The sequence below is a fragment of the Paralichthys olivaceus genome, chromosome 18 (assembly GCF_024713975.1).
Source record: "Paralichthys olivaceus isolate ysfri-2021 chromosome 18, ASM2471397v2, whole genome shotgun sequence".
In the NCBI taxonomy this organism is placed as follows: domain Eukaryota; kingdom Metazoa; phylum Chordata; class Actinopteri; order Pleuronectiformes; family Paralichthyidae; genus Paralichthys; species Paralichthys olivaceus.
Genome location: NC_091110.1, coordinates 11,255,001 through 11,265,998, shown reverse-complemented (window position 1 = coordinate 11,265,998; position 10,998 = coordinate 11,255,001). Strand labels below are relative to the sequence as shown.

At 38.9% G+C, this 10,998-nt stretch overlaps 1 protein-coding gene across 1 annotated transcript; it reads left to right on the top strand.

Moving 5' to 3' along the window:
• The first annotated feature begins 12 nt into the window (after positions 1–12).
• Positions 13–3,600, top strand: LOC109626310 (ADP-ribosylation factor-like protein 3). The gene is made up of 6 exons (XM_069513526.1): positions 13–1,046; positions 2,003–2,146; positions 2,238–2,354; positions 2,480–2,530; positions 2,714–2,899; positions 3,067–3,600. Exons 1-6 carry the CDS (start codon positions 981–983, stop codon positions 3,112–3,114), a joined length of 612 nt encoding a protein of 203 aa, XP_069369627.1. The 5' UTR covers positions 13–980; the 3' UTR covers positions 3,115–3,600.
• Positions 3,601–10,998: the final 7,398 nt, after the last annotated feature.

Genomic DNA, 10,998 nt, shown 5'->3' with positions numbered 1-10,998 from the left:
GGGGCGCTGTGCGAGCGTGTTACTGAGGCTGGTTTAACAAACACAGGATTTCACTTTAGTTCCATCAGAAAAATGAGAACTTCAAAACCTCACAGCACAAAATATCTTTATAATAAATAGTTCCATTCGTATTTATTTACTTCAAGATCATGGGGAAACCGTTTTAAATCTATTACAACACTCAAAATTTTGTGACCTCAATTAAATGCTAAGTAAACTAACACATAAAATATAGGCCGGTGTGGTTGTTATTAACAGATGTTCTAAATTTTCTAGATCTAATTATAATTATTTAGTACATGTTTCCACTTCATCAAGAACTTGCTGCTTTAATCATATTAATGGTGATAATATAATATTTTAATTTTAGAATATAGAACTAGATGGTGAATACCACTTGACCTTTAAAGGTCTTGTGCACAAAACAGCTACTGGTAGATGTCAGCAGGTGTCAGCAGGATGTTTGTGGATGTTAGTGACCACCAGCAGATGTAGGGAGACATCTTCAGTTCTGTACATTCATTTAATTAATAAAGTTGATTCAACCATATTTAATACTTGACAAAATAAGTGTTAACAAAAACAAAGATAAACATTAATCAAGACAAAAAAACTAACTTAACTCTGAAAACCTATTTTTTCATATTAATTAACTAATCAGAGCAGCAAAATTGTGTGAATCAGTAGATCAACAGAATTAGTTTTTTAACAATTGATAGAATTTATTTCAATCACAAATTACAAATATTAGTATTTGTATCTGTATTATTCAATAATTGCAACTTGCAGCTCTAAATACATAAACTGAACTTATTTCTATATTTTTGTGAAAATCATTTAAAAACTATCATAATACTATTATTTCTCGACCTCCTGTTTTCTCCTGGTGTCATGCCAGGGACGCTCAGCAGTCACGTTGTTTACGTTGACGTCACAGGTCTCCCTGACAACTGAACTTGACAGCTGTTCACCAAAGAAACATGGTCAGGGAAGATGTTAATCCACTCAGACTGACCGAAGACCTCAACACCAACCAGGGAGACATGGTGAGTTATGATGATTCACATTACAATATGAAACACAGATGCTGTGATACTGGGAACTGTGAGCCAAATTACAGGGAGTGGTCCTGTTAAGATGGATAATATACTGATTTAGGTTTGATTTAGGTTTTTAAACTGTCAGAGTTTCCAACAATGGGTTCATACTGAGGCGGATGATGATAATATGTGTTATTGCTCAAATATATTTACGTATTTCTGCATATGATCAATGCTTTAATGTCTTTTACTGTACAATTGCAACAGCTTTACTTATTTTAAGAGCTGGTGAGCAATTTATTTAGGCCTTTAAAGCCATTTTTAAAACAATTGGAAAACAAAGCAAAGAAGAGGATGTATAAAACAAGAATACAAAATGTTTAAACCACATTCGATAATGTTGTGAAATCAAGATAAATAGATGTACTTGTTTTTAAGGATGTGCACTGGAAGGAGCTGAAAACATTTCTTTCATGTATTGATTTTTCTATTGACAGGGAGTCTCTTGAAAATAATTTCTCATATTCATTAGTCCCATTTGATTCCAGTTTGCACACAATAAATAAATGTTGGAGGTGCCAGAGAGCAGAGTTTTCATCTTAAGATAAATAGCTTGAGCCAAAGCCTTCCTGACCACCTTCTGGACACGAGCCAATCACTGTGCTCATGCCTAATCTCGGCCGACCAATGAGAGCCTTGTAGCGGGCCACATGTGTCGGTCACTGCAAGCGGCTAACAGCTAAATCCCCATGCTCAGGATGATTCTCGCAGTAGGGTTGGTGTTAACCTCCTGCTGGGCACGCTCCTTTTTGTTCCTCTGCCAAAGACAGACTTAGTCTGCTTATTTAAACCCTATCCTGATATAGATGAGGCCAAAAATAAATTACGGTGACAATATAGTAATCTAGGAACCTGTTGTTGAAGTTCATCACCTCTCACTTTGTACTGTGATCCACCTGCAGGGCCTGTTGTCCATTCTACGGAGGCTGAAACAGTCCCCAGATCAGGAGGTGCGCTTACTCTTGTTAGGTCTAGACAACGCTGGGAAGACCACTCTGCTGAAACAGCTGGCAGCCGAAGATATCAGCCACATCACCCCAACTCAAGTATTAAAAAGCACACGCTTGTATGCATCTAATAGCTTTGACACACACCGTATCAAGTATGAGATAAAGTATCTATATTCATTTTCAACAGGGCTTCAATATAAAGTGTGTTCAGTCTTCTGGCTTCAAGTTGAATGTTTGGGACATTGGAGGTCAGCGCAAGATCCGTCCTTACTGGAGGAACTACTTTGAGAACACAGACGTGCTGGTGGGTTCAGTTTGATGTGTTTGATCTGCTCGTTACAATCTCCAGATTCAAAGGATATATCTTCTCATAATGTTTTACAAATGTTATTATGAGTCTGTTGATATCTGTTAATGCATTTTCTGCAGATCTATGTGATTGACAGCTCGGACAAGAAAAGGTTTGAAGAGACAAGTCTGGTGAGATTTCATTCTCTGTTAAGAGGAAAATGTGATATTGAAATACTTCTAATGTGATTACTTTTACAGAATCAATAACAGTCTATTTTGAGAGTATTTTCTGAGGATATCAGGTACAATCCAAGTGTTAGACCGTTGATTATGTCACTGATTACTCGTGTGTGTGTCTGCTCCTCCATGCAGGAGCTGGCTGAGTTGTTGGATGAGGAGATGCTTGCTGCCGTGCCACTGCTAATCTTTGCTAACAAGCAGGACCTGATGACAGCCACCCCGGCCTCTGAGCTGGCAGAGAGTCTCAATCTGCACACGATCCGGGATCGCATGTGGCAAGTCCAGGCCTGCTCAGCAATCACTGCTGAGGGAATTCAGGTAAATACACAACATCCATCAACTTGTTAAGGTTTACGCAGTAAGGTTGAGAAATCACTTCGATTTCCATTGGAGTGCATGAAGTCATAAATAAAGTAGTTTACCATAAGAGGAGGTAACAACTTTTTTAGACATATTTGTAATTGACATTGATTTCTTTCTTCCAGGATGGGATGACCTGGGTTTGCAGAAATATAAAGTTTCGGAAGAAATGATTGAAGAAGCAAAGGATCCCCAAAATTGCAGTTGCACTTTACACTTGACCCATGCAGTTATTTTAACATCAGGACGAGAAGCTGACAGATTGTTTTTTTTAATATCCCTGTCAATGCACATCTTTGAACTGTAAATACTGTTTAAATGATGTTTAGTTCTGCTGCTCTGCATGCATTGTTTGTAATGTGGAGTTTTTTAATGTATAGGTATGGAGACAGGTAAGAGTTGCATGCCTGTGATTCTCACAAGTTGAAGCTAGAGGGCGGTCTTGTGCTGGCTTTGTCTCTCACTGCCTAATGCTGAATTATTAACATTATCTGCTTCCCGTCAGTGATGTGGCTTCCTGTGCCATATTTGATTTGTTCATTCATAATCACCAACTATTTCTCAACTCAACACTGTATGTTCTTCTGCCAACAGCATTGTGAAATTGTGTTAAAAACCATCTACAAAGACATTAAACAACAGTCATTTGTTTGCTCATAGCTCTTTTTAAAGGTCTAAAACTTTGTTGATTTTGACTTCTACAAGGAACAAGCAATGAAGGAAACAGACGTTCAAAGAAACAAAAGAGGAAGAAGAAAAACCACTGTGCCTCTGTTCTGGTCAAAGAAAATCTGCATCCAAAGTCACCATAAAACGTGAACACATGCCCATGCACGCATAACAAACCCAACACATCTCGCTCGCGACACGCAACAAACTACAAAGAAACACCTTGGCCATTCAATTACTCAACTTCTCACCTTGTTCACAACGCTTTACCACAAGCCAATTGCAGTTTCCATCCATTTTTCTATTTTGTCTTTTGCAGCACATTTGCCACAAACCCCACTAATCTGCACTGGCCGAGTGATCTGCAGTGGTCCTATAGGGAATTTACATACAAACCTTTTCCAGGACTAATAGCTCTCCAATAGGATTTGCATTTATATAGCCCCCTTCATACTAACATGATTTGGAGCCTTTGCCCATGATAAAAATAAACCTTCTCCTTTGGCCTTGAGTTACTGCCCTGCTGCTGCTGCTGTGTGCACATGTGTGTCCCTCTCCGTGTGCAAGGTTGGCTGATTTTAATATGTCAGAGCTGCTTGATCCCCCGATAGAGGCTGAAACAAGTGCAGAAAGCCTCAGAGTGGACCTCATAATGATTCAGCTGTCAGTGTGAGCTTTGGTCTCATGCAGGAGTGTGTTTTTATGCACACGGGCCATTTGAATAATAGTAGTTGAAACAGCACTATGGGACACTTGATCAGGGCAAAGAGGTAAATGATAAGCTCTAAACGAACGGAAAAAAGGGAGACCCACATTTTTCTGTTAGAGCCGCTTTCAATTTGCTTGTGCAAATGCATCCGATAGTTTTACAAGGCTCCATGGAGCTAAAGAGGAAAAATTAATGAATGAAGAAATGAAAGTCTACCATGTGAGACAGACAATAAAAGGCCTCCCTCTCCCTGTGGATTGTCTAATCATTAACATCTAATCCACGTGATAATCACCCAACCTGTGAAAAAAAATATCCCCAATTACACATTGAAGTAGCCTGATAAATCTTTACAATTGTGTCTCCCAGTAGCACGAGAATCAGATGGTGAAGGCTGCAAAGTGTCTTTAAATCCTAAATGATGGAAATTGGATTCGCCATATATAGAGGAGTGGATTGGAGCGACCACTCCTCGTTACCTCTGGCTCTATCATCAGCGAGGTGAAAGGCAATCAGGCCTGCAAAAGGCCATAAATCATGGGACTTTCCCAGCTACTCAGGCCTGCACAGCGGCCTCCCACACAGGGGAAACGAAGGGCAGAGAGTCTGATTGACTCACAGGGGCAGAGAGAGGGCGCAAAAAAAGGGTGGAGAGAGAGAGAGATCCTGTGACTTAATTAAAGTGTTGTGTATCTCACACACAATGTAACTACGGTTCAGTCGCTTCGGTGATAGAGCAGTGGTGTGGGACTTGTTATTATTTGAACTGTATATGTAAAGAAATTATTCTAGTCTCAACTTTTTCCGAAGAAAAATACATTTAAGGGAGATGAAGTGCATCTGCAAACATTAACACTAGAATGGCACACAGTAGAACACATAACACATACCTCTCTCAACACTCAAGAAAGTGAATACACTCACATATATCAGTTCAGTAAATATGTCATGTTTTTCATAAAGATCCAAGAATTACTCACAAAGAAATTGGTGAAAATGTCAAAACACTACAGTGTTAAAGAAAATTTCAAAGAAATTCCTGGATCCACCTCTTTGTACAGATCATTGCCAAAATGTAATGGGTTCATTCTTGGCCCATGTGCTGTCCCTCCACCAAGTTTTTTGGAAATCTGTTTGGAAGTTTTTCCATAATCCTGCTGACAAACAAGCAAATAAACGAAACCAACACAAAGTAGTGAATACATAAACCTCTTTGGTGTCAGTAACAAAACAACTAAGACAATCTTCACTGGACTCAAATTGTTTTAAGTTGAGAATCAATTTTAACAAAGCACAGAGGTCTTCACACTATCTGACTCTTCACAATGACTCAAAACTGTTTTAAAAAAGTGGCAAAATGTTGCAGAGACTGAATAAAACAGTTCCAGAAATAAAACCCTGTAACAAATTGGGGGAATATTTGATTCGAGCACAACAAATGTGAGAATTTCTTCACCTCGCCTTTGTTTCATTGAAGATGAAATATATTTTGCTCAGAGAATCGAAATCTTTATTTTCCACTTATGAGGAAATTTGTTTTTGGCAGCAAAGCAGGACACATGGTTTATTCAAATAGACACAAAAATCAAGGATGGTTCATTCAGGCATACATGCAAAAATAGAAAGAGAAATACAGATGAGTGCAATATATACAATAAACTGGCTTACATATAACATCTCTCTGATCATGCAAGAAACCATCATTTCTGCAATTTCCTGATGATTAACAAACCACACATTTTAATAGATAATCAAGAAAATAATTGGCAGATTAAACAAAAGCGGAAAAACTTTAGGAGTTGCTCTAAATCTCAACCATGTGTTAAATGGAAACAGTGATACTTGGTGAAGTATTAAAATATAGTTAACTGTGTATCTATATATTCCATGATAAGTTAGATACCTATATGCAAAACCAAAGGGAAAGTATAGTCTGAACAGTGATGCTAAGGAACATATATATCACTCAGATGCATCCTTACAGTAACATCAGACACATCGGCCTCTTTCTGTTCTGTTCTCCTACACTCTCTTCACATAAAACTCCAATGTAGCTATTAAGCTGCTGTAACTGCACTGAATCTGGCTCGTCCCTCTATTACAGAGTTGGGGGTCGTTTGTTTGGCCAGCACAGCGTCCCTCCTGCCTCGTTCCCAGGCCAATCCTTTATGATTAAGCAGATAAGTGCTGGTACTGGATGATAAAACAAACAACAAATGTCCACATTCCTCTCATAGCTGCTTTGATGCATGTGTGTGTTTGTGTGTGAGTCACTGTCAGTGTGTGTGTGTTTGTGTGCCTCTCTTACCTCTCCGAGCCCCCTTTGCTATAATCAAACTGCAGAGTCATAAACAGGGAGGGGACGGGGACTATAAAATTTATCGGGGGGCTCTATCAGCTGAGGGACAGGAGTTCACACCTCAGAGCGGGTAGGTCTCAAAGCGTGGAGGGGGTCAGCATGGGGGTCGGCCTGCTGAGGGGGTCCGAGGCTCCGTTTGATGTTCCTGAGAGAGAAAGCAGAGAGGGAGAGACGGTGCTGTGCTGACACAGTGGGAAGCTAACAGAAAGTTTCACTGACTTTCCAGGAGTGGAATTAGTGTTTTCGCTTGTTATGAGCAAATTCCAACTATATTAGGATCTGGAATATTGTTTATCGTGTGTAAGAGTATTATTTTTATTTCAGAAGATTCTACTGGTTTATAATATTATATAATTTACATAAGCTTTGAGCATCGTTATGTGAAGTATGTGATGGGAACTAGTGAACATTGCAAACTTGTGATTTAAATAAACAGCAGCTCACTGGAAAGACCTTTCACTGGGATATCTTGAATTGAAATCTGCAAAAGAAAATTTATTCTGAAGAACTTGTTATTTTTCATTTGTTAAAACAGGTCACAGATTCAGTGTCTGTTGATTTTATTTTGCAGACTCACAAAACTTTTATCATTTATCATGACTGAAGTCAGAACTAGAGAAAAATAAAATTCCCCCAAATTACAGAACTAAATATTTTTAAAATGCTATTTAATGTGTGTCTGAGGTGTTTCTGTTACTTAATCGCAAGTTTCTCACTGTTTAAAGAAAAAACAATAAAGCTTTCCAGTCCCTCATTCTCCTTTTGTTTGGGCAGTTCTCCACAATAAAGAAAGGAATCTTGTATTCCTATACAATAGATTCATTATTTAAAGTAGTACATGAGATTGAGTATATTTCTTATGTATATTTACAGGGTATTTCCAACTGAAAAGTATTTTAGTAAAGTCTAATCAAGTCCTCGTCTCTTCTTTGTGTACAGCAAATCATTACAATTGGAATCCAATCATGTCCAATAGATAATAACATGAGTAAACTGTGAAGACCATGAATCAATAACTGACCGAGTGTTGTCTCACTCTTCACCAGCCTGAGGTCAGAGGTCATACTCTTGACCCATCACCGACCCTTGACTCCAAACTGCACTGGGAGGAAATAGCACTTTCCATCGTGCAAAGCGTTTCCAGATTGACTGATAGCCCTTATCATTTGACGGATCTGGTCCAATTCTCTTTTCTCTGTCTCTGCTCCCCCACCTACACTCGCTTGTCCCTCCCCGGCACTCATAATTTGACTTTTTATCACCTCTCGCTGAAAGAGAGACCCAGCGCCATCTGTCATTACAGCACACGCTGACAGCTCCTCACACATGCATGGATTTTTACATTTGACTCAATCCAGGGGCTTACTTTGCTGTAACCGATTCAATATTCCTCAAATGAGCCGACCGATCTATATACACGCCACAGTGGATGGGATGATCTATAGCATCACCTTAATAGATTTCCCACGCCTCAGAGCCTGGCTAGTTTAGGGGAAATGGCATAATTTGTGCAATAAAAACATAATTATTCATTTGACTTGCTTGATAATTTATGTTACTCACATTTTCTAGTGTGTGTGCGTGTGTGTGTCATAAGCTATCTGTTGGTGTTTTAATAAACAATCTATTACTGTTTGTGCATCAAATCCTTCCTACGCAACTACAGAGTTTAAGACTCATAACCAACATTCAAACATAAGGAGCTAGTTAAGCCTTTTATAATGTGCAATTCATAAGTGTGTAACCAGGCAGTGTCGGTGTGATAAGCTATAAACATAACTAAAAATAGTGTTGGGTCGCAGAGACTCATCAGACAATCCTTTATCAATGTGGGTATGAAGGCTGGTTTGAGCAGTGTTCATGTAAGAAAGCTAACGTCACATATGATGACCATTTTACCCATTTTTACCCATAATTACATCTGGTAGTTACTGTGTAAGTCGAAAACTAATTTGGTGTCATAGCCTAAAATTTCTAAACCTGGTTCAACCATGTAAAGTATTTTGTAATAAGCTATAAGTTAGCCATAGAGAGCTCTTTGTCATGCTCTAAGTAGTTTTCTGTAGCATGTCATATACACTTTTCCACAGTTTTAAATGTTCCCTGTGTCCATTACTTTGTTATCCTTGGTTTGGGTGCCACCAAATAATTTTTTATTAAAGGAAGTAGCTGTAGAAAAAGGACTTCTCCTGTTTAAAAGGTGTTACTGAATTGTGTGGAACAAACGTAGTATACGCTCTTAATGACAGTTTACCATAAGCCTGGAGAATAAAACCAGTGAAAGGCTAAGTCGAGTCCACTCAACCAATAGTAACTAACACCTTACGAAATCTGGTTGCACCATTAAAACTGTGGAAAACAATGGTTGATGTAGCACCTTCCATCCAAAAGCTATTGATTTCATATTTATCTATTCATCTATTTGTATTAGCCGTGTCGGATCAGATGTGTCGACAATAACATTCATTTTATTCATTATTCTAAAAGGGGCTTGTCAGTTGAATCCATATTCACTTACACAAAAACTAGTTTGTGTGTTGAAACCAGTTTTAATTTCGTGATTTGTAGAAAAGCATCTCGAAAACAATAACATAACAATGCTAACGTATGAACAGCAGATGCAATTGGCTCAGATGAAATTTTAAAAAGTCATAACAAATTGAGGAATATCGCAGTAAACAACACTGCCAGCTTTAATCTTTCCAAAGATACCTCATCTTTAAATAAAATAATGTGCATTTCCTGCAGCAGGATAAATGTTTACGTTTGTGATGTTGGCTGCATCTTATCCACATTAGGTGTATAATTTTGTGTATTTGCATGTTAATCTCTGAAAGGTTCAGTGTGAGGAAACTGTGGCAGAGAGGGAAAGGGAAATATTGTTTGTGTTTTTATTTTGTGTATATCTCCCTACATTTTATGGCCCCGCGCTCTGAGCTTTGTGGTGCCAGAGTGTAAAAGAGCGGGGAGAGAAAGAGAGTATTCTCAATTTCCTTCTAAAAAGAAAATTCATTTGCAGTTGCTAATGTAATGTCATCGTTGTGTTTACTGAGCGTGGATGATGTATAGGGGATGTTGCATTGAGTGAGACTGCTTAATGATGCATAGAATTAAGTCTGTGGCTTTCAGCTGAGCTCCCCTCTCACTCTCCTGCACTCCTCTCCCTCCCCTCCTGTCTTCCACACACACCCTCAAAGTCCAACTCCCTATTCCCTTCCTCTTTCCTTCCCTTCTTTTTTTTTTTTTTACCTCTCTCTCTCTCCATTTAATCCCCAGCCTCCTCCTCTTTCTCTTTCTCCTCCTCCTCCTCTCTTTTTTCCTCGATGCAGGGCTGTCTTGGACTGTTGGCCACACGTTGCTCTGTGCTCTGTTGCCTCACTCCATCAATCACTGCGAAGGGAGAGAAGAGAGAGAGAGAGAGAGACTGTGTGTGGGGGGGCGGGAGGAGGCATAAAAAGAATAAAAAAATAAGATATGGTTGGGGAGAAAAAAGAGAGGGATGAAAACACACATGTTGTGTAGAGACGTCGTACAGGATCTGTTTTAAAAAACCTGCAGGGAAGAGAACAAACGAGTGGGAAGAACACCTCTTACATTTAATGATCTGCTGTGCACGGTGCCAGGCCTGAATACTGGGAGAATATATGGATGCAGTTGTGTTATTTCTGGCTCTCGCTTTGATTGCAACTGTGCTTGAGCCAGGGACAATGACGATAATGATGATTGTTACTATGAGGGTGTGATTTTAGTGCTTATCTGAGCCATTATTTAGCTGCGTGAGATCACTACCGGGTGGAGGAAGAGCTGAGAGGGAGGGTTGTAGTTGTGGATGATTTGCAAGAGAAATAAATAAAGATGTGAAACACATCACTCGATTTATAGATTTTCAATTTGACCTGTTTGTCTTCGGTGGATTTCTGCATCTGTTGATTGTTAAAATACATAATATTTATGAGAAATCCTTAAATATCAGTACGACCATGAAAATACTGTACATGTGCTTGATCAAACATTTTTTAACAAGCATCAAAAACCGGATGTGATAAATGTGGATATTATTATGTGAAGACCCTGCAGATATCTATGAAATTTAAGGTGCTCACAACAACCATCCAGAAATCTTAACACCCAATAGTATTTGGGCGTCACCTGGAACGTGACAAAAGAATCACACAGGATCCTCATGATGGTTTTCACGGGACTCAAATTAACCAACACACAACAGAAAGATATAGTTTGATAAGTATGGATAATAAATGTCTTGCCTGTGTTCACAACTTACTTTCTTTTTAGAGGTTGTGTTTGTCGTTAACCTTCATG

What these genes read in the sequence shown, in the direction of transcription:
- LOC109626310 (XM_069513526.1), top strand. Translation starts at nt 981, where the DNA reads ATGGTCAGGGAAGATGTTAATCCACTCAGACTGACCGAAGACCTCAAC. An exon ending in GCCACATCACCCCAACTCAA is followed by an intron (nt 2,147 to 2,237) that starts GTATTAAAAAGC and finishes CATTTTCAACAG; the next exon opens with GGCTTCAATATAAAGTGTGT. An exon ending in GGTTTGAAGAGACAAGTCTG is followed by an intron (nt 2,531 to 2,713) that starts GTGAGATTTCAT and finishes TCCTCCATGCAG; the next exon opens with GAGCTGGCTGAGTTGTTGGA.